The sequence below is a fragment of the Seriola aureovittata genome, chromosome 12 (assembly GCF_021018895.1).
Source record: "Seriola aureovittata isolate HTS-2021-v1 ecotype China chromosome 12, ASM2101889v1, whole genome shotgun sequence".
Lineage (NCBI taxonomy): Eukaryota > Metazoa > Chordata > Actinopteri > Carangiformes > Carangidae > Seriola > Seriola aureovittata.
The window spans coordinates 11,195,507-11,217,504 of NC_079375.1; the positions used below are offsets into that span (position 1 = coordinate 11,195,507).

Genomic DNA, 21,998 nt, shown 5'->3' on the forward strand with positions numbered 1-21,998 from the left:
TTTTTGGCTTGTACTCCTTTCTTTCTCACCCTTTCACACACTCGCGCACACACACACACACACACACACACACACACACACACACACACACACACACACACACACCCAAACACCCAAACACAGATCATATAATAACCCATTTCATGAGGCCATTTCTGGATCTTCATATCACTGAATGTGGCGGGCCAGCTGTCTAGCAATGGGGAAATGACTCCATAGACCCACGTGCTCCAATTATCGGTTTCCTCTGCACATCAGAAACAATGGTTAAAGGGAAACAGTGCAAACAAACATTCTGTGGAGATCTTTATCAGTGGCATTGATTTCCAACCAGGTGCTTTACACTGGTAACTTTAAAATCTAAATCCTTTCCATTGTTTGAAATCAGAATTATTCAAGCCACTTTACCCATGCAGTTCGATTGATTTTTGTCCCTTTTAAATCTGAAATAAAACCTCTGCTGTTACCCTGTGTCTTTGATCAGATGATTTCTATACTGTACTTTTATTGTGTTTTATTGTAGGAAATGTCATGCATTTCTTCATTTTGCCTTAAATAAAGTTGCCTGTCTTTGCTTCTTTAATAATTCTGCTTTACAAAATAATAGACATAATGGTCCAGTTGTCTTTCCAGCCGCTCTGAATTTTTTTTATTTTTGAACCTATCCTTGCTTTCTAGCCATTTTATTCTGAAAATTCAGTATCTTCCTCACATTTTAAACACCTTTTATTTTGAAATTAACGACCCGGAAACGTTCTCACGCCACTTTTCTTTCTTTTTTTCTGGTTTCCTGGACAGTCTTCACAATGGCTCAGGCAGTACAGAAACTCGTGGCAAAAGTACCGACTTTAGTCGGCGGTAAGTGTATTTGCAGTTTTTCTTTTGACCAATTAAAAAGTGATTCAGTGGAGTAAACCTTATGACACCAGGTAGGTCACGTTGTTACAGCTCGTTAGCAGCGACACAAATTCAGTGTGACCTTTGATAGGACAAGCACAGGTGTCAGTGCACCTTTTTTTCCCACATTTTCCTTATAAAGTTGTTACCTTTTGTTCTTGAAGACAGGCTTGAAGATTCCGTTTCTTTTGATTCTTCTGCTTCCTAGCGAACGTATTTCTTAAGATAGCTAGTGTTTGTATCACTTGCAGCCGCTGTCACTTACTCCAAACCACGACTAGCGACCTTCTGGCACTATGCCCGGGTGGAGCTCGTCCCACCTTCTCCGGCTGAGATCCCCAAAGCCATAGAGGCTGCCTCCGGCCTCATCAAGAGCTTCCAGTCAGGACGCCTGGGACAAACCACAGTAAAGGTGAGTCCTTACACGTTTGACAACTGCTCGACTTTCATTGAGGAATGATTGAACCCTGTGTTGCAAAGTCAGCAATTGGCTTTTTTTGGCTTAATTCTACAAAATGTAAACCTACTTGTATTTGGAGCAAATATAATACATATGTTCTCACCTTCTTGGACTGTTATGAAACATGGAGGTGTTGAGGCCCAGAAACTTATTTGAAGTAATTTAAAGCTGTCAGGATTATTTGAAATGACTGAATAAGACAATATAAATAAACTGTGTAGGCCACACAAATAAAATACCAGTGGGGGGGGTGACTGAATGCCATCTTAGTTTTTTCAATGGAAAATTAAAAAAACACACCCAACAACCGGAAACAGGTATTTTGTGCAAAGATGTCAGGCATCAAAAGTTAATAATTACACAAACTTCATACACAAGTGACATACATGATGCTGACCATGCATGATGAGATAAATTGCTGTGTGTATATATTTGTAGAGTGTGTTCTGTGACCCCTAGCTTGTAACTGTATGCATGTAAAGGGACCACTTTTTACTCTGTACAATTAATCTTTCACATCTCATTTAAATGTAAACTATCACAACTCTTTGCTGTCATTAAAGCAGTTTTCTTGACTGAATGTGTTTTTTATTTCTTTCGTAGGATGCCTTAAGGAATGGACTCGTGACCACAGAGGTGCTGATGTGGTTCTACATTGGAGAGTGTATTGGCAAAGGAGGAATTGTTGGATATGACGTCTAAATATTAGACTGTTCTCTCTCACTCTGCAAATCTAATCCTTACATTCTCAACAACCTGCACCAAATTTTCAAATAAACAGATGTCTATAATTTGAAATATATTCAGTATCTCTTGAGTATTGATTTCCAGAGTGAGTAATGTTATATATGTTTATTCAAAAAAGACATAAAAATGTAAGAAGCCAAAAATGAACAATAACATCTAACTGTAGGAAACTATTAAAGTTTGAAAGGGGTTTTGGGAGATTTCATGCACAGCTGAATCACAGTAAAGATGTATAATTATTAACTTAAAAATTAGAAGTGTTTGTAATAGTTTCTTAAACAGATTGTAGATGCCAACAAAATGTATCTGCATTAAGCTGCATATTTTATAAATTGTGCTGCTATGTAATGATCGACATCTCCTCTCGCTCCCGGCTCTCAGACATTGTATTTATAACAGTTCCCAAGTATCTGCAGAAAGCTCGTCTCACATCCTCCAGTTCCTCCTCCAGGTTGGAGTGAATAAGTGGGAGTCTGCTTAAGTGGGAGGCTGCAACAGAAAGAATGAACATGTTAGCTGAGAATAGTAATAGTGTTATTAACTCATACACCAGCTGTGGGAGACCTGCAGTGGGATCACCTAAAGGCAGACGTCCGTCTTGTACTCCGCTGCCAGGCTTGTGGTGAGCTATGAGTAAGCACTGATTTTCCTGCAAACCTTGAGAGGAGATGAACATCGAATACCACGTCTCTATTTCTTTGAGGTGGCTTGGAACATCTGGATTAAAAATGATCACCATACCGCTGGAGTCCTTCATGAGTGCAGGCCAACATGATTCAAATCTAGATGAAAAGAATGAAGAAAAAGGAAAACAATTATGAGAATTAATGGGACTTTTCTTAAAAATCACAAGATGGGACAGGGTAAAATCTAAGCCTTTAATAAGTGAAAATCTGTTAATGTTACTTAACTTACTTGAAGTCTCCTGAACAGTCCCAAAGTTCAACCTCACATGTCTTGTTGTCACCACTGCCTTCAGGTTGTGATTCGTATTCCAGTATCCTTGAAACAAATGTAAACAATTGTATGTGGGGTTTTTTTGTGACAACAGTCAACCCTCTCAAGATTTCTGATATTGTAGAGTATTTCAAGCTGACCAAGACAGGTTAGAGCTAATAATCTAATCACCAAGGTAATTCATTTTACATAAAATTTGAAACCAGCGCTACAGGCCTTCAGTTGGACAATGTTATTTCCATCTTTTCAATGATTTATACAGTTGAGTTAAACTGTATGTACCAGGTGTAAAGCAGTAAAGTTGACACACAGTTTGTACCTGACTCCCTGAGTAGGACTGTATACACCTCCCACATTTTCTGTTGTGTCAGAGAGAAAATTAGCAAGAACCGTTTTCCCACTCTGAAAAACAGACAGGCAATTCACAACAGTCACATCATTTACAATGCAAAAATAATTTAACCCCATTACAGAGTTGAAAAGTATATACATTTTATTACAACTTTATACTTTTGCCAGTATACTTGTTTTACAAATGTAATTACATTTAAACTACAAATGTTATTTGCTGATAAAGATTTTACAAATAATACTAGAACCTAACATTTTGACATGTCAAAGCAAGAAAAGTTAATAATTTTTTTCCAGGAGTGTGACATCGCGGTGTAGACCTTTTCATGGCAAACATTTGAACGTTATAGCAGGAGGACACACACAGGTGTAATTGATAACCTTAATAAAGGCTGCATTCCATTTAGTCGCGGTTGTGTGTCTAGTATGGCCTAATGGGACAGCCGTAGGGGAAAGAGCCATCATTAATGTCATTAGTTACACCTGTGCTTTTCCTGCAATGACAAGTAAAAATGTGTGCTGTGAAAAAAGGTCTCATACACACACACACACACACACACACACACACACACACACACACATACACACACACACTTAAGAAACAGCATGCAAGTAATCTTATCAAAATGTACATCTTTCAGTGTAATATTAAATCATTATTACTTAAGCCTTCATTTGAAAGCAGAATTTTAATGTTGTAGCTGGTCATGGTGGTGCTCATTTAAACCGTTTTATACAGTTAGGTAATTTAATCTGTGTGTCATAAATTTATCACGTTTGATGTAAAATATTAACCTGCAAAGTAACTGGTAACCACAGCTGTCAGATAAATGTTATATACTGAGTATTATATACATAGTGGAGTACAAAGTATATTTCCATCTGACATGTAGTGGAGAAGTATAAAATAGTGTATCATGGAAATATTCAAGTAAAGTACTGAACAAGTACCTTAACACTGTAAAGTAACTTAGGAAATATGCTTAGTTACCTTCTACCACTGCCTGCTTCTTAGTTAACATTAACACACACACATAAAGCTAGGCACTTTTGAAAACCTTACACAGGTTCGTAGCTTTTTGATGCAAACATATACCTCCGATGGTTTTGTGATTTTTTTGCAACACATCAGTTTGTGAGCATCGTATATTGGGTGCTGAGTACGGTAGGGGCTATTGGCTAATGTGATATGTGCTACACACATAAAAACTATCTTACGCTTTCACTGTTAAAACTATTATCTTGTTGCCTACGTTTAACAGTAAAAACAAGCCACGCTGTAGAGCTAGGAAGGTATTTACTTACTTCACTGGGACCAATAAAGAGTATTTTTGCTTTGAACATTTCCACTCAACAGACGCCAAGCATTAGCTGTCCAGCTAACTTTAACTGAAGAAGCCTAATTACCGAGCTGTGCCACCGATACAAATAACACTCAGTCAGTTTTAGCTGAGTATATATCTAAACAATGCTATTCTGAGTTTTTCGGTTTTTCGCAATGAAATGTACAAAATGATAATAATCTTCGTAATTTGATGTTACTTGAGGATGGTCTGAGATACCGTGGCAGTAAACTTCCTTTTCGTTTCTATGGTTTCAACCAGGCTCTTTGTTTTCTTTTGTTCATTGGCTGCTCGTAAGTTAAATCAAACTTAGTCCCGCCTACTTTACCCCTAGGTAACAAATCAGTAGTGAGTAACTAAACCGGTGTCATTACGTTGTCTTAAAGCTAACCAATCCGGTTCGACTTTTAAGAGGGGGCTCTTCAGTTTGGAGAAGCGTTGTTCGCAACCGACACAAGAAAGCGTAAGTAAATAGTATTTATGTTTCCAGTGGAATTGTTTTATAAGGTATAACTGGGTTTAACCTCCAATGATCACAATGTAGATGTCAGTGGGTTTGCTTGGTAGAATGGTGGCTGTCTGTAATGTAGCGTAAAGCTTAGCAGCCACTTAACCTGGTCCCGTCTGTCGCTATAGAGTAAGCTTAGCTTCCTTGACACCAAGTCTTACTGTCCTTGATAATAATGAACTGGACTATGCGGAGTAACTAAGCTCATTTTAAGTCATTTTGTATGAACTAACTCCCTGTCCTCCTCTGCGTGTTAAAACTAATTATTGTGTATGTTGTTTTGTCAGTAGTAACAGGTATGTCTCCAGAGAATGATGTCCAAAGTCCCTCCCTTGGTTTCAGTTCTACCAGGGACGATCTCACTATGAGTTGTGGTGATCTAGATAGTTCCCATGAGCCTGGGAGAAGGAGCCGGGCACGCAGCAGTCTCCAGACAAGAACCCCCGAGGCTGACATCAGTTGGTGAGATCCTATGATGCATGGACATTTGAACACACAGCCCTATCTATGGGGCTAAACATCCACCCAACCACAGCCTAAACGATTTAAAGCATTTTCTTGTGTTCCTGTTTTTTATTTAGTCATGGAGACTTTGCCAGTGGAAAGAGCCCTTTCCTGAAAATACTAATGGATGCAGAAGCAGCTGCCAACTCTGCTGCCATACACCTTGTGTCTTTTAAAGATGCAATGGAAGATGAATTTGCTGTATGTTTGTTGCAACTTTGCATACATCAAAATGGTTCAAACATGGTCCTTCTGTGAGAGAAACCATAATAATTTACCTACATTAAACATCATTTTAATATTCATGTACCAATAGTGTAACTCCTGTTTCTATTTCTCTGTCAATTAAGGATTCGAGACACTCTGCCGTAGATAAACGCCGAATTACAAGGCAGAGAGGACTTTTGCTGGAGAAGTTGGAGGATTTTAAACGAATAAATAAATCTGTTCGGCAGAAACTGAAGCGGCTCCAGGAAGCCGAGGTTGGTTACAATACACTCTACATTAAAAATATCCCAGGATAGTGAGTCATGGTGACAACAAATGAAACATGTCCAAAATGTTTTTTTGTTTCTTTTCATTTTCCTTTAACTTATTCTCAATAAGTCATGTCTTCCTATGCAGGCCAGTCGAACTGATGCCGACCAACAGATTGACATCTTATTGAAGAAGATCACACAGGCAGAAAGTGAAAATGAAGTGAGTGTTTCATTACATTTAAGAAATACTTGAAAGGAAAGGCACTTAATTTACATGTAGGCGAATTAAGCTTTGTGCTTAAGTTGTGGCAACCTGGTGGAAGATTTAGTCTGTGAAAAAGGTTAATCTTCTTATGTGAGGTTAATAGCTTATTCTGCGTAGTGGTATGGATGGTTGAAGCAGTAAGAGTTGGTGAAATTAATGTCAAGGACTGCGTTACCAACACAGCCACATTGGTACTAAATTGATATTATAACTGAAAGACATGAGCTTAAGGCATCTACTCTATGGGACTGAATAGAACAAACATTTTTTATTGCATTAGTACTATAAAATTGTGCAAATTTCATTTTCCAATCATGTAGTGATTGCTGTCATTTTTCTCCTTAAGCATTTAAAAAGAGATTTGAGTGAGACAGAAAGAAGAGTTGAGGAGCTGATGGATCTGCGAAAGGAAGAGCAGGTAAATATAGAGGAGTATGGATGATATGGATGTTTCTACAGACTAAAAAAATAATTGCATTTAAAAGCATTTGTCCACGTTGGCCTTCACAGGGCAACATAAAGACTGCAGTTCACATGACCAAGTCTGTGGAAGCGACTCGTGTTCACCTGCAGGGGCAGCTGCACAACAAGGAAGCTGAAAACAACCGTCTGACTGCACAGCTACGGGTATATGAACATGCGTGTGTGTCATCAGCCAATGTTCCTCTAGACAAACAGCTTTAAAGGTCCCATATTGTATAAAGTGAGATTTCCGATGTCTTTTTTGATTATAAAGCATGTCTAGGTGCTATATTAATACTGTGAAAATATCAAAGTGCTCAGTCCACAGAGAAATGCACAAAGCCCATGTTCAGAAATGAGCCATCAGGACTTCTGTAACTTTGTGATGTCACAACAAAGCAGTCACCAACCAGGCCACCTGGGTCCCACAATCCAACCATGCAGGATTTGGTTTCTGTGAGTGTTTACCTGAAACCTGAGAGAGGGGAAGTAAAACTACATTGAAATAGTTTTTGGTACTTAAAATCACAAATATATTGTCTTATGGATATCAAAAATTCAAATGAATCATTCGAAAAGTGTTAAATATGGGACCTTTAAAGAAGATGTATAATATTATAAACATGCCCTTGTGTGTTCATGGTGTACTCTAGACTCTGGAAAGAACCCTGACTGAACAGAAGATGGAGATTGATGATCTGAGAGGCTCCATCACCTCTTTGACTGACAAGGCAGCACAGGACAAAGAATCTCTCAAGAAAGCCACTCGAGCACAGAAACAGAGAGCTGAGAGATTTGAAGCCGCCATTGAGAAATGCTATGAACAGTTGAAGGAAAAGGTATGAAGTCCAAATAGCTATTTTTGGTTTCAAAAATCTCTTTTCTATCCACGGTCACATTGTTCAATATCTGGCTTTGTCTTTCTTTTTCTTGGTTGGACTAAAGGATTCTCAGCTGGCCAACGCTCGTTTAGAAAGAGAATCCAGGAGACGGCAGAAGGAGCAGATGACAGATGAGAAAGACAAGCTTGATGCTCATGTAGAGTTATTGAAAAGGTTGGTCTTTTCTCTGTAACACACACTACCTCTTTCCGGTATGCAGTGGAAATCAATACACGCATGTGTCAACTAACAGTTTTCACTGATGAATGTCAAATGTGCGTCTCCGTTAAAGTCAAATCGCAGACTTGACAGCGCGGCTGCAGAGGGAGAAGTGTGAGCTCACTGCGGCTAATGAAACTGTGATGCAGCGTGTTGAAAAACTCAGCGCTGAAAACGGAGACCTCAGCGTCAATAATGCAGCACTCAAGGTACAAGTTACTAAACAGCTTGCACATGCGGAAAAAGGTATAAAAACACAGTGCTTAAACATGTTATAATTATTTATAAAGCCATTTGGTATGAGGTTTAAGGTCGACGACTGTCAGTCTTTAATGTTGTTTTTACTTCTTGCTGGATCCACGTTACACCATCATTATTAAAGAATGGAAAAAAGTATTCTCTCCCTGTTACTTTTATCACTAAAATGATTGTGTGTTTACAGGTGTCTGTTGCTCAGTTGGAGCAGCAGCTGGATGATTGTGAGTCAGCACTGATAGAGGAGAAGGTTGTGTCCCAGGAGAGGAAACATCAAGCCGAACAGAGTCAATATCAGGTGGACATTTGCTAATTAATTGAATACATTTTTTTTTCTTCTCTTTATTTTTGTTTTTGTTGACTAACCTGAAAGAAAATAGGCTCTGGAATAGACTCAGGTCTTAAAAATTTTTTTTTCCCATATTTGACCCATACACATAATAAATATTGACATAAAGATGATTTTGTACTGCTTAAAAAATCACCCATGGCATATTAATTTAGACTACCGATGCTATTTTCTGAATATATTGATAACACTCACCAGAAAAAAGCATTGGACATCAGGCCAGAGACCTCAAAGCAACATACTAAGTTTTAAGACTACAAACTGTTGTGTTTTTTCCTGACAGCTTCTAATCCTTTAATCTTATCTTCTTATGCCATAAATTCTGGAGTTCTTGTGCTTTTCTAAAAGTTTTTTATTTTTACTTGATCCTTTATGTTGTAAGTAATTCTTCCTGAGGCAGTTAGAAAACCTTGAAAAGTGCTTTACAAAGAGGAGTATGGTCATAGTGATTATATCAACATATTCTAAACCAGCCTTTTATTTACACTGAATGTGGTTTATTGCGATTTCTGAATGAATAATTCAGAGACAGTGCTAGTTTGCAGTTTTCAGCTGCAGGGAAGGACACAGCAGGTTTGATTATAGTGGTCTGTATTTTTTTCTAGGTCACAGAACTTCAGGCTGAGATTGAAGATCTGAGAATAAAATATGCAAATATTTTAAAAGAGACGAAAGAGATGTGTGATGGGAAAAGTACAACAGCTGATAAGGTAACCCTCCTGCTTCCCCAAAGTTTCTTCCTATACTTTATGAAAGTTTTGAACTCTTGTAAATGTGCAAAAATCTTAATGCTGACCAGCTGTTACATTTAACAACATGTAATATTTTCCCTGACTAATTTCTTATAATTTTCTAACAAATTCTAACTGTACTGTTGCACTTTTTCCAGTATGTGCACCTCTGCAGCACTGTTCCTCCTGCTGCTGAATGGCCAGTCAGTGTGCTGTTAGATTTTTCTAGTGCTTTTTCAGCTATATAACATTTGTTGCACCTGGACCTGCATGTGTTTGAATAAATTACCAAAACTTCCATCGGTAATTCTGGACAACAAAACACTTAACAACGCTAACAACTGCCAAAGTTCTCTCTAAAGAAGGAAATCTTTGCACGCTTAAAGGATTATGTGCATCTCTGAGTGGTCAGGGTTTACTGGGAGAGGTTTCATTAGTCTTAAGGCTAATATTTTGTCCACTCTCAATACTCCTTCTGCCATCCCCCTCTGGAGCCCAGGTGAGGCAGCAGCTGCAGACACGTGTGGAGGAACTGATGGCTTACCCTGAGTTACTGAGTGCAGCCGAGCAGAGTCTCTTCGAGTGCCAGGAGAACCTGCGGCGCTCAGAGAGGAAGTGCTCACAAAAGTCAGAGTCCATTAAGCAACTGCAGGTTAAGGTGTGCAACGTGAGCTGTGGTGGTCAGAGGATATAAAATGTAGTCATTTTCCTACATCTGACCACTAGGCAGTAGTTCAGTCCTATGTGTCCATTGGTGCATCTTGTTTTCTGGTCCCTGCTGTGAGTTTTGATGTTTGTGATTTATAAAAAAAAAAAAAAAATCTCAGATTGCAGTGGAAACATTTAGATTTGTAACCATCTGTATCCACGTACCAGTTTGTGAGTGTCTTGTGCCGTGTGAGTCCTTTTCAATCACCTACATCCGCGATGTTGAATTGGTGTTTTGAAAACGGTCCATTTTGCAAGTTATTGTACCCAGTTGCATGTGACGTGAAACCCTCATCTTGAAACCCCATTCACTTGTAACCAGTGCAAGTGATATCAAAATAGCAAGTCTTGAGTTTTGCATTTTGCATATACAGATGGAGGGTCAGACAAAATTGCTGAGCTCATCTATGGAGATGAAAGAATCCATCCATGAGGCCAATTTACAACTACAAGAGAAATTGAATTCTCTTCAAAAGTAAGACATCCACTCATGTCTGTTTTCAAGATGTCAAATGTTCTTGTTGATTCAAACATAGAAATTGTTTTCCTTCCTGAATGTGTGCATTCCATTGTGTGTTTGTAGGCAAATGGACAAGCTGCAGCAGGAGAACCTGGAGCTCGTACGGAGGCTCGCAGCTCAGGAGGAAGCGTTGAGCTACAGTAACCGGCAACTGGATCAGCGCTCGACAGAGTGCCAGGCCCTCAGCCGGCAGCTGGAGGCTGCTTTATCAGACGTCAAAAAACAGGTACAGCTCAGGGACAGTCTAGTGACGTCTGAGTGAAAACTGATGTCAGTCACCATCAATCACCAAGTGTTTTCTTTTTCTTATTTTTTGCTTTGCTTCTGTCTCTTACATTGCAACAAAATGCCATTAGTTGACCATATGCCTTGAATGCATATATATTACTTTTTTTAGCATTGTGAACCAGGACAGGTACAGCGCAACAATCAAATCAACATTTTATTTTTTTTAAATTTTTTTGTAGCAGATTTAGAAGAGTGGTTACAACAATTCAAATGTTCCAGTTTTAGTGTTTTTCAACATGTTACCAAACAGTCTCAGACTTTAAAGAAACAACTTATGACATATCCATAGAGAGACACATCTTCTCTGCCTCTCTGTCACTGATCGATCTGATACGGCACAATCAAGCCTACATCCAGGTCCTGAAACCTTTTTTGGGGCTTCCCAGTCTTTGATACTGTAGGTGTTTCCAGAAAAAAAGATCTGGTACACAGGAAGTGATGTGTTTCACTTTGTCTGATAGTTTAAAGTTTTTCCACATGTCTAGGTCAACAAGGTAACAGACCAGGCTCATTCCAGAGAAGAGGCCCTTAGTACCAAAATCCTGGAGCTGGAAGCAGAGAAGAGCAGAAGGGATAATGAGCTGAGGCTTCTTCGCCAGAGTAAGCTGACTGTGAGTATCGTGGTTTTCTATAACACATAAAGCAATCGAGTGTCATGGAGTAGGCATGCTCGGACTACTGTTGTTGAGTAATGTCTCAGGGAAACCACTGTCTCTATCTGAATCTGTAGGCAGAGAGGCAGTTTGAGGTGCGTCTGAAGGACCTGCAGCTGAGCCTGGACCAATCAGAGAGCCACAAACAAAGCATTCAGAACTATGTTGATTTCCTCAAAAACTCCTATAAGACAATGTTTGATGAGGGCCTGCAAACTTCGACTTTTGGATCTTCATATTTTCTAAAATGATCAGGGATTTATCTGTTTGTTTTAAATTTTGTATTTATTTATTTATTTATTTGGTTTTTGTACACTGTAATATTTATAAGGCCTATTTAAAAAAAGAAAACAAAAGCAAGAGTCTATCCATTTTAGAGGATTTTTTTTCTAGCCCTGAGCTATCTTTATATATCTACTCCTTCAATTAGCTAACAATATATGACCCCCCCCCCCCCCCCCCCCCCAGATGTCAGGGAAACCTGCTGCTGTTGTGAGAAGTTTCAATACCTGTTTTTATCTCAAGTCATATGCAGATTATGGACTGTGAACTCTCGGTGCTACTGTGTCTTACTCCCCTATGACAAAGAGCCAGTTGCATAAATATATTTAAAGACTCGCCTAAGCTTTACACTTGTCTGAAGACAGTGTGTTGCAAAAATATTACTCAGTGACTTATTTAAAGTCCCTAAAAACAGCGAAACAGAGAAATATGTTTGAGTTGTTATTCAACACCTTAAACAATGTGGCAAATCATTCGTCTGTTGTAAGAGCCTTAAAAAATCGGCACATCCGTGTTGACAGGAAATTAAATTCACAATTTTGAATATTGATTAATTGTAATTTATGTCATTCAGTGTTTCCAGCTTTACAAATGTAGAGATTTACAGCTTTTCTCTGTTGTTTTATGGCTTTAATCTGGATACTGGAGGATTTGGACTGTTGATGGTTTAAGAAAAGCAATGTACAGCAACTTCAATGGACCTTTTCTACAATTTTCTGATATTTCATAGACTACTTTATATATTGAAAATAAAAATATAAATTAAAGGGGGTTTCCCGCTGGGGAAAATTCATGTGCCACTAGGTGGAAGTGTTTTGTTAGCCATCTTTTCTCCTCTGTCAAGTGGAGTCTATTACCCACAGTCTGTTGTGCAGTTGGTTGTCAGTCTTTTAGCTCAGTCACTACTAAATGTGAAACATATGAAGTTCAGTGTTTATTGCAAGTGCAAGACAAGGTCTACCTTTGTGCAACTGGCTCCAGATCGAAGAGGGTTTTTTTTTTTTTTGCCATATTTTGAAGCCATACACTTGATTATGACAACAATTGTTAACCAATACAATTATTGCTTTAAAACAAAACAGTACTTTGGTGCATATGTCCCGGCCAAGTATACCTGTGGTAGAATAAACCACGTTTAACATGGTGCTCCATTTTAACATGAATATGCTCCAGCTTTGCTCCCATTAACCTCATCATAATTCTTCTGCTGATGCATCTGTTGGGGAAATTTCACTGTCTGATGCTGAAAAACAGCTCGTGTATGTTTTTGTATTTTTAGCAGTCATTGGAAGGTGTGATGTGTACTGAATGTGTTCATGTTCTGATTCTCAGCTGGACTGAGATGAATTATGCTTAAAATCAATTGTTTAGCTGTCAGTTGTGAAGCTTATGCCTTTAGGGTTGTAACCATAATTGCTGAGACACATGCAACACTGGGATATTTCCAAACCACTGATGCTGGTTTTGCTCTCATGCTTTTGTAATGGAAGTTTTTAATGTTAGTACGGCTTAGGGGCACAGAAAGGTAGTGGTATCTGCTGCAGCATGATTTACCTAAATACTGAACTAAGTTTGTATTGTACTGCACTTGGATGTTCTTGTTCTCCTGTTGCTGCTTGATTTGTGGTCCTATACTGTATCTATGGTAATAAACTACAATCTTCCAGAACCACTGCGAGGCTGTGGTGTGTCTCTGCAGCGGACGTATTCCCCCGGGTGAGCAGCGCTCCTCTCAAGTTCTCAAAGACAAAGCTCTATTGTGTTCTCCGTCAGGGGATGGAATCATTTCATCTGTGCGTGCGTCAGTACCCCTGTTTTTCCTTTGCTCTTGTTCTCAGTCTCTTGGTCTTGCCCGTTTACGTAATTCTGTTGATCATACTTTGGGAATTTGCTTCTCTCTGCTGTTTGCTGGAAAATAACCTTACATCTGACTTCTGGCAATTTGGTTGGTATCACAACGCAGCGGCATGATGGACACACCCTGAGCTTATGAGCTCATCAGGCTCAAATGAGTTGGGTGACCTATTTGTCTTTTTGTTTTGTTTGTTTGTTTGTTTTTTTTTACAAATTCTATTCTGCTGAGCAAATAGTCAAAAACAGAGGCTTCACTGTTTGTATTAAAATGATTTTATGAAGGTCACATACAGTTGACTAACCGCTGCACCAACTTGGATCAATTTGCAGTTTTGTTGACTTTTGAAAGATGACATGTGAAGAGAAATCCATCCAAATCTGACTGTTCATGTGGAATCGTTCCCCATTTTGCATATAATAAATCTGTGTGGAAAGTTTACATAATTCCCAGCTACCCTAGAACTTTCTTCACAAAACAAACTTCTGTGGTTTGCATATAGCATCTGTCCGACAGCAGGAAAACCACTCTGAGGTTTACACTAGTCATTTCCTGAACTATTCAGTGACATGTAGGTCGTCTCAGAAGTGGGTTAGCCATATGCAGCTGAAACAGTATAGCTCATTTCCTACTGAAAATTGTTATAACAGACCCCTTGAGAATTTGCTAGTTTTTTTGATTATTGCAACTGCCAAACTATATTTTCACTTTTCACCCTAAAAGAAAATAATTGGTCGACTCTATTGGGTTTTCTAATGTTTATTTGTGAAAAGGCGAATCACAAAACGGACAATTTAACAGTTAATTGGCAAACTTACATACAAGACAGTGTAGAGAACAGGATGTCAAACCAGTATTATGGTACAATATTCAATGATTAGAATACATTAATAAGAAGCTACAATAAGAATACATTAAGCGAAGTAGGAAAATTATGGTCTTATAAATAAAACGAATAAGTACAGTAAATCAACAGAAACATGGCGACATATTGTGTAAGGACTTAGTTAGTAGCTGCCATAGTTTTCACATCATTTCCATGCTTACATGTGGTATGTCTTGTCAGGAGAGGCTTAAATAGGTATGTCAATAAAAATTAAAGTGGAGAACAATAAAATGTTGGTTTAACTAGAAAAATAAGATTTTTGTCAATGTAAAAAGAAAAAAAAAAAAAGCTTCACAAAGAAGCAAACCAAAAGGCTCCAGTGTTATGAAGCAAAATCATGAACAATACAGTTCACTAAATTCATCCTACTAGGTGTCTGAAACCTCACAGTGCAATTTCTTTTTTATCTGTCTGTCTGGATCTTCTTTCCACTTTAAGTGAGAAGTTTACATTTTCACTTTGTGTATATCATTAAAAAGTCTGTAGAGGGCAGGGGTGTTTTCGTTGCTGCCGGAGCAGTTGAAGTTGCACTTGCAAGACTCGATCATCATCACCATCCTGCTGAAGGTGTCCCCATTTTTGCATCTGAAGCGCACAGGTATCGTCTGGGTCCGATGAGGCCTGCAGCATCGACCATCTGTGCAAGACCCACAGTATGTGGGTCGGAACTTTTGAAGGCTACGGCAGCCTGCGTAGGACAGTTTAACTGGACGGCTGGCTTTTTCTATGTGGTTACATTTGTGACCTTTCTGTTAAAGGAAAAAGCAATAAAAAGCATATGTTAAATGTAACTAGAGAGTTCCACAAAGGATGCTAACTGTACAGACCAACATGTAATGAAATAATCAGACTGTATCTTTATGAAATTATCTGAAAATCTGGTTATAAAAGGTTTGGATTATACCTTCAATCCGACGAAGGCCATTTGGTTGCATGGGCGGACTTCACAGACCCGAGTCTCTTTAACCAGTTTGCACAGGGTATTGCTGTTGGTCACCCTCGAGGACACTCCAGTGCCACAGGATTTGGAGCAGGGTGACCAAGCTGTGGTCTGAGACACACACTCGACTCCTCTGGCAACCATGTGGCCAATTGGGTGACTCCTGAAAGCTGATCGGAGAAAGGAAGGTTGAAAATGTTAGCTGACACAACTGACCATTTGATGACAATGTAAGAGAAATCAAGACATGTCATGCACATGAAGCTACATGTGAAATTTCACATATATTTCCTTATGTTTCCTTCCTTGACAGCAGAGAGGACACTGAGTAAAAGTGCTCACCAGCTAAAGACTCGGATCCTCCTCTCCACACAGGAGCCAACTCATTCTTGCTTGTGAGGTCGTCTTCAGATGCTCTGTCTTTGCTTTCCTTTTTTCTGTGTTTCTTCTCCGCAGAACTCTCTGGCTTTGCTTCCTCGGGGCAGATGAGTTGTTCACAGCACCGTCCCGGGACCTTGACCTTCCTGGGTTTGGCACAACCCAGTTTGGGCAGTGACAACTCATGTGGGCACAGAGAGACACATCCAACAGCACCGTCCATGCAAGTGCACTGGTGTTTGCAGTTTGGATGGAAAATTTCCCCGTTCTGGTAAATCTTGTTGTTGTACTCACAAGTTCTTCCATCTGATTTAGCTGATTTATAGAAAGAGGGAAAGTAGTGAGGTTCAAAATCAAAATGAGTAAATGAATGAGAAACTGAGATAAGAAGAGAAGTCACCTCACCTCGACAGATGCCCTTAGCAGAACCAAATCCACCTCCAAAGTTGCACTCCAGTCCCTTTGTGTGGTCACATGGTTGTGTCCTGCTGCAGTCTTCAAAGAGCTGCCGAGCACAAACTTTACAGCATCCACAGCTGTCCAGCATGAGACTGACTCCTGCTGCACATATGGGGGATTCAGAGGGACACTGGCAGTCCATCGGGCATGAGGCTGACACCTGAGGAAAGACACAACATCTGATCAAAAGTTTGCTTCCAATAGTAATCATCTTATAACAGCTAAGCAAGCAACTTATGAATGAAGAGCGATTATTTCCTCACCAGTGTAACGCAGAGGATCCCAATGACAACAACTTTCCACATCCTCAGAAGTAGAAGCGCTCTTTCCTGAGTGAATAGTCTTCTGTCTCTTTGAGTTGACGAGTGCTTGCTCTCCCTCTTTTGGAGTCCCCATCTGCTTTTATACTCGCTGAAGAGGTGTCCTGAAACTATGATAGGAATGCTTCTCCATGCGTCCTCCCATAAGCCCAATAGAAGTCCCCCCCCACCCCCCCCCCCCTCACTCAGTGAGCCAAGAACCACCCTGTCTAACTTCCATTCTGCCAGGGCTTTCGCTCCAATTTAACCATGTCATTTTCTGTTTATCACCATGAAGATGAACCAGAACTAACTGTTCTTACCATGAAGCACACAGGTTTCTGAAATGAACTTTTTTCTGTAACAAATAGTATATATGCAAAAGTGGGTCATGTCTTAATTGCATGTTTTGTTTTGGAAACTTGAATAATATGTTATTTAAGCAATGCCTTAAATTATTTGCTGCAGGATATTGTGTATTATTTAGATCCTGTTTATTTAAATATTAATTCAATATTGCTTATAATTCATTCGGACTGTTTTAAAACTCATACCTTTATATGCAACTTACCTGGATATTATTTCTGTTTCTTGTGTTGTGTGAATATCTTCTGTTTGTGTTATTTTAATTGTATTGATTGTTGTAATATTGTTTTTTTTGATTGTTTTTTTTTTTGCTTCCTTCTCCTGTAAAATATATTTTTATTATTTATTTTGCCTGGTTAAATGAACTAAAAAGAATGAAAGAAAGACTGCTGGTAGCATGTGATACTCCAGGCCAAAAAAAGCACATTGATACCTGAAAACTTTCATTGTCAGCCCTATGCATGTGAGAGCAGCCCCATAAGGGATTCAACATCGGGGCGCCACAAGTTCTGACATAAATATTGGAGAGAAGCTACATATTTCTATGACCAACTGGATTTCTATCTCAGACGAAGCCGTGTTTAGACTGTTGCCCGTTGTCTGTGATCAGTGTTTGTATTTTCTAACCTTGCTAGCATTAAAAGTCACAGATGAAATTTACCTCAGTCACCTATTAGGTGGGGATGGATTAGAGTTTGTTTGACTTCAATATTTCAAAAAGGAGAGGAGAGCCTCTTGGAATGTTTGAACCTCAGGAATCCTTTGTTCGGCCTGAATGAGAGTGTCCAGAATGAGAAACACACCAAAAAAACAAGACAGAAAAAAGAAAACTTGAGCAATGCCTGCAGCAACATTCCTCTTAGGATGAACATTTTTGGTTTCTTTGAAATAGCTGCCAGGATAAAAAGCATCCTCTTTTATCCGAATCAAAGAACTATGAAAATTATCAAGGACAAAAATGCCTTTCCTTTCATTATAACCTGTGAGAACGAGAGGCTGAGCAGTGAAGACTGGCACATCCTCCTTCTTATCTAACTGAGGTTACAAGAGCCAGTTTGAGTCCGTGCCAACTCAGGCAGATGAAGCGCGAACAAGCGTGAGCTCCGTGCATTCACTGATGCCTGGAAATCGCTGACTGTTGTGGTTCGGAGTGGAAACTTCTCCCTCCAAAGCTGTAATATGAAGAATTTGCAGAACCATGTTAGGTAAGAGGAACATCGGATATATAACAGGCAGCTGGAGGGCTTGGAAAGGACTTCAGTTGCATGTTTTATTGACCTTTTTGAAGCTCAACTTTTCTGTTCCTGAAAACATAAGTGTCCCACTCCCACCGAGCAGCATGTAAATGTATCTTAAACTATGTTCATTCTAATATTAAGATGAGTTAAACTTTCAAAAGATTTCCTGTAGCAAGGTAGAAGTTTGCCAAATCAGGGTTTTAAACTAAAAAATCTCCCCGTATACTACTAAAGGTTTAATATTTTAGAACTTAATCACTTTCTTAGTGAGAGTCAAATGAGAAGTTCAATAGAAAAAAACATATCCATGAAATTTGGTTTTAATTAGTCTACACTGAGCGATGGTCTAATTTGGCATCCACATTTGTTTGGCTTTCAGACACTTTTGAATTATTAAATGCCAGTGTTGGATATATCTGACCTTTCAGGCAAACTTGGACTTGGATGTTGATGTGATAATACGATAATACAATAATTTTGACATGACATGAACCAAAAGTCAGGGAGCTGTTTGCTAACCTTAGCATAAAAACTGGAGGCATGGAAAAACAGCTAGCATTGCTCTCTGGTCAGGGAAAAGGGACAACAAGATTGGACTGGTAACAGCGACACAGCAAAACTCACCAACATCTTCACAGAACATGTGGTTCTAAAGGCCTGGCGATGAAGGTTTGCTAATTGGTAAACTACTTGCTGGCAGGCTAACCCCTAAATTGCAAGCCAGCAGGGAACATGCTAGTTCGTCAGTCACAAGAGCTCCCTGTACTGGCTGTTTACTTCCCTTTGGCATTTTGTTCTCAAGATTAATGGTCCATCATTTTATACAATAAAATGTTATTCAAGGGGAAAAAAGCTCTAACGCTGGTATGTTTGCTAACTTCAGCTAAATTGGCTTGTGTCAAAGTTCATCAAAGTTAAACTGGTGGATTAATTTCACCCCACGAGTGAATCTGAACTGAAATGATGCTGGCGTGACCAGGCTTGAAGGAAGTAATTGTGCCTGGTTGCTGTTTTGCCAAGACATAGTTACATCATGTAGACTAACTCCCCATAGAACAACAATAATTGTTTTTACATTTATGTACAGATTAAACAAAGATATAACTTGAGTTTTAGAGATGTTGGCAGGAGTATTTTTGAACTTTGGACAAAGTCAGGCTAACTGTTTGCCCCTGCTAAGGGGCTAACTCAATGCTAAGTAAAGCTAAATGTTCTAACTCCATACTTGACGCTCAGACATGATTGGTACAAGTCCCTGCACTCTGCATCTACCTCCTGGGAAGAAAGTAAATATAAATCTATTAAAAGTCTGCCAGCCATAAACATTTTAGAATGAAAAGACCATATTTGAAGCATTTTCTTTCATCTTGCTGCTGAGTTCATGTGGTCATCCATTGCAAATATATAGTTGGATTTATATATTTTTACAAGAGATGTTACGAAACATATAATTACCCATCCTGGAGATTATTCTATCAGGGAGATGAGGCTCTTGTATTTATTATCCACTTATAGCCTACTTGAAACTGTGCAGCATCCTACTAAAATTAAGAGTTTTAGTTAATTACATGTCCCTTGGCCCTGAGGATTACATTTAATGGAACATGGAGGCCAATCAAATTGAGTGGTGGATGGGCAGATGGTTCAGAGAAAAGAAGACGTGTAAAAAAAAAAAAAAAAATGGAAATAGAGAGAGACTTAGACAAAATGTGGGATTCAAATTCTGTGTCTCATAAAGATTGGCCACAGAGAACGGAAAGGCAGACAAACCTCCCCAGTGGTACTCCACAGTAAAACCACAGTGGGTCTGAGACAAGCTTGTTCTGGCTGTTATGTGAGAGCAGGTCATACCACAGACAAGGATGTCTGTAGGGGCTGTCTAGATATGACTGCAAATCCAGTTCATTACATCATTTCTATAAATGACTCCCTTTCTTTGACTTTTGTTCCCTGCAGAGGCCACTCACACGTCAGTACATTGGGTTCGTGTGAGTATCTCTCAGCTGATTCGGAATTATTTCCAGGCTACTGCTCTCTGCTGTTTGACATCAATAATGTGAATCACCATGAATCTTTTCTGGGTAAACGTGGACATATATTTTCAGTTTCTGTAGGTGCTTTGTAGACATTACACAAATATTTATTTTTTGTTCCAAAGAGCCTGATTGACGTACAGTTTGACCTTTTAACACAGGTTGACATTTAAAGGGCATATTTTGGTTGCAATTCGCCTCCCAGAAATTGCTGGGATGAGACAACAGCTACGCAGATACTGGATCCTGTATTTCCCCTCTCTTTCAAACCATTATCATTACACAGAAAAACCTTCAAGGGAGCAGCAGATGGCCTTGTGTCTGATTTAAAGTTAGCATATCTTTCTGTTTGGGGATGGTGTTTTCCAGTTACACAGTACATATTACACTGCAGAACATGACAAAACAAGCCTGACAACAATCTCCTCAGGGAGCACCCGTCCTCAAACAGTCCTTGGCGTATCATGATTAGAGGGAAGTGAGTGGATCTTGATCTGATGTTTTGCCATTTTGCAGTTTATTTCAAGTTTACTGGAGTGTTATTTAGTTCTTTGCATGCACTTCAGTTCAGGATGCACTTAGGAAGACTCAATGTTAACTATGCTCTGATTCACACTTTCCTTGCCAATCCCCAGTAACAGTTTACTGTTACCGTTAACTTTATAACTGCTGCTGTCTGTCGTACATTTAAGGCCATCTAATGCCATGGCCTTTCAGTTTCATTCAGATCGAAGAACATGATCATGTACAACACAAATCAATAATGTGTCATAACTGATAAGTCTATAAAACCACATTTACATTGCACATGTAATTTTAATTTATTTTAATTTTGTATAATTTTAACCATGTTGTGGATTGTTACATCCTGTCACGTCCTGGTTTGGTGAGTATGTAATTCTTCAGTTCACTGGCACTTTTGCCACTGAAAACAGGGCTTTGCTTTAGTTTTAAGACCTTTCTTTTTTTGTATTTTTTTTTGTTACTTTATATAAGCTTACAGTTAGGTCATTTAGTTCAGCGGTTCCGAACCTAGAGGTCAGAGGTCACAAGATAAACCTGGAGAGTTGTGAGATGATCAATGGGGTAGGAGAGAAAAAATGTACCATAAAGAAGTTCTGCTACACAAATGTGTGTTCTTTTTTTCTCTTATCTTATCTTATCTTATCTCCTCAAACTGTGATTTAAATGAAACCATCTGAGGAGTTTAGGGGATGTCTCTGTTGTGAAACAACAACTCACAGACATCTGAAACATGATGAGGGAGCCCTACGAAGACTTTTGTACGGCGTTTTGTATGGTAGGCTATTTCATAACCTTACAATGCACATTCCTAATATGAAAAATAACCACAGTTGCCAGATAAATGTGGTGGAGTGAAAAGTACAATATTTCCCTCTGAAATGTAATGGAGCATAAATTAGAAATAGCCTACCCAACTAAAGTACAGTGCTGTAGTAAATGTACTTAGTTAATTTCCACCACTGGAAACACATCTCTAAATGTATTATGAAGTACTGTATGTGAAATGAACTCTGTGTGTGTGTGTGTGTGTGTGTGTGTGTGTGTGTGTGTGTGTGTGTGTGTGTGTGTGTGTGTGTGTGTGTGTGTGTGTGTGTGTGACAGAGAGAGAGAGAGAGAGAGAGAGAGAGAGAGAGAGAGCGAGGAGGTCCAGCAGCGCCATCCAG

General features: G+C 39.1%; 4 protein-coding genes across 6 annotated transcripts; 2 read left to right on the top strand and 2 right to left on the bottom strand.

Moving 5' to 3' along the window:
• Positions 1-706: 706 nt before the first annotated feature.
• Positions 707-2,159, top strand: LOC130179485 (ATP synthase subunit g, mitochondrial-like). The gene is made up of 3 exons (XM_056392494.1): positions 707-858; positions 1,149-1,309; positions 1,961-2,159. The coding sequence occupies exons 1-3, from the start codon at positions 807-809 to the stop codon at positions 2,057-2,059; spliced, it is 312 nt and encodes a 103-aa protein (XP_056248469.1). The 5' UTR covers positions 707-806; the 3' UTR covers positions 2,060-2,159.
• Positions 2,160-2,194: 35 nt separating this feature from the next.
• On the bottom strand, positions 2,195-4,995 carry ift22 (intraflagellar transport 22 homolog (Chlamydomonas)). Of its 2 annotated transcripts, XM_056392493.1 has the most exons (5): positions 4,718-4,995; positions 3,381-3,463; positions 3,020-3,106; positions 2,684-2,886; positions 2,195-2,593 (listed from the first exon to the last, which is right to left on the bottom strand). In XM_056392493.1, exons 1-5 carry the CDS (start codon positions 4,754-4,756, stop codon positions 2,445-2,447), a joined length of 561 nt encoding a protein of 186 aa, XP_056248468.1. In that variant the 5' UTR covers positions 4,757-4,995; the 3' UTR covers positions 2,195-2,444. The 2 variants fall into 2 exon arrangements, with proteins under 2 accessions (XP_056248468.1, XP_056248466.1); XM_056392491.1 differs by having other exon boundaries at positions 2,195-2,886.
• A 171-nt stretch (positions 4,996-5,166) lies between these two features.
• Positions 5,167-13,528, top strand: LOC130178290 (outer dense fiber protein 2-like). Its single transcript, XM_056390377.1, has 17 exons — positions 5,167-5,218; positions 5,551-5,725; positions 5,845-5,968; positions 6,118-6,249; positions 6,392-6,466; positions 6,858-6,929; positions 7,022-7,138; positions 7,627-7,812; positions 7,919-8,028; positions 8,147-8,282; positions 8,516-8,626; positions 9,283-9,387; positions 9,908-10,066; positions 10,491-10,591; positions 10,700-10,862; positions 11,410-11,535; positions 11,655-13,528. Exons 2-17 carry the CDS (start codon positions 5,562-5,564, stop codon positions 11,826-11,828), a joined length of 2,055 nt encoding a protein of 684 aa, XP_056246352.1. The 5' UTR covers positions 5,167-5,218; positions 5,551-5,561; the 3' UTR covers positions 11,829-13,528.
• Positions 13,529-14,251: 723 nt separating this feature from the next.
• On the bottom strand, positions 14,252-16,866 carry LOC130178635 (CCN family member 1-like). Of its 2 annotated transcripts, XM_056391030.1 has the most exons (5): positions 16,638-16,866; positions 16,321-16,534; positions 15,880-16,230; positions 15,502-15,707; positions 14,253-15,346 (listed from the first exon to the last, which is right to left on the bottom strand). In XM_056391030.1, exons 1-5 carry the CDS (start codon positions 16,677-16,679, stop codon positions 15,044-15,046), a joined length of 1,116 nt encoding a protein of 371 aa, XP_056247005.1. In that variant the 5' UTR covers positions 16,680-16,866; the 3' UTR covers positions 14,253-15,043. The 2 variants fall into 2 exon arrangements, with proteins under 2 accessions (XP_056247004.1, XP_056247005.1); XM_056391029.1 differs by lacking the exon at positions 16,638-16,866 and having other exon boundaries at positions 14,252-15,346; positions 16,321-16,585.
• Between the last annotated feature and the right edge of the window lie 5,132 nt (positions 16,867-21,998).

Coding starts and splice junctions, on each gene's coding strand:
- LOC130179485 (XM_056392494.1), top strand. CDS start 807: ATGGCTCAGGCAGTACAGAAACTCGTGGCAAAAGTACCGACTTTAGTC. Junction 859..1,148: donor AGTACCGACTTTAGTCGGCG/GTAAGTGTATTT, acceptor TATCACTTGCAG/CCGCTGTCACTTACTCCAAA. Junction 1,310..1,960: donor TGGGACAAACCACAGTAAAG/GTGAGTCCTTAC, acceptor TTTCTTTCGTAG/GATGCCTTAAGGAATGGACT.
- ift22 (XM_056392491.1), bottom strand. CDS start 4,756: ATGTTCAAAGCAAAAATACTCTTTATTGGTCCCAGTGAA. Junction 3,107..3,380: donor AGTCCTACTCAGGGAGTCAG/GTACAAACTGTG, acceptor ATTTGTTTCAAG/GATACTGGAATACGAATCAC. Junction 2,887..3,019: donor GACTGTTCAGGAGACTTCAA/GTAAGTTAAGTA, acceptor CTTTTCATCTAG/ATTTGAATCATGTTGGCCTG.
- LOC130178290 (XM_056390377.1), top strand. CDS start 5,562: ATGTCTCCAGAGAATGATGTCCAAAGTCCCTCCCTTGGTTTCAGTTCT. Junction 6,250..6,391: donor AGCGGCTCCAGGAAGCCGAG/GTTGGTTACAAT, acceptor CTTCCTATGCAG/GCCAGTCGAACTGATGCCGA. Junction 7,139..7,626: donor GTCTGACTGCACAGCTACGG/GTATATGAACAT, acceptor GGTGTACTCTAG/ACTCTGGAAAGAACCCTGAC.
- LOC130178635 (XM_056391029.1), bottom strand. CDS start 16,585: ATGATTACTATTGGAAGCAAACTTTTGATCAGATGTTGTGTCTTTCCT. Junction 15,708..15,879: donor AGGATCCGAGTCTTTAGCTG/GTGAGCACTTTT, acceptor TTCTCCGATCAG/CTTTCAGGAGTCACCCAATT. Junction 15,347..15,501: donor TGGCCTTCGTCGGATTGAAG/GTATAATCCAAA, acceptor TTCCTTTAACAG/AAAGGTCACAAATGTAACCA.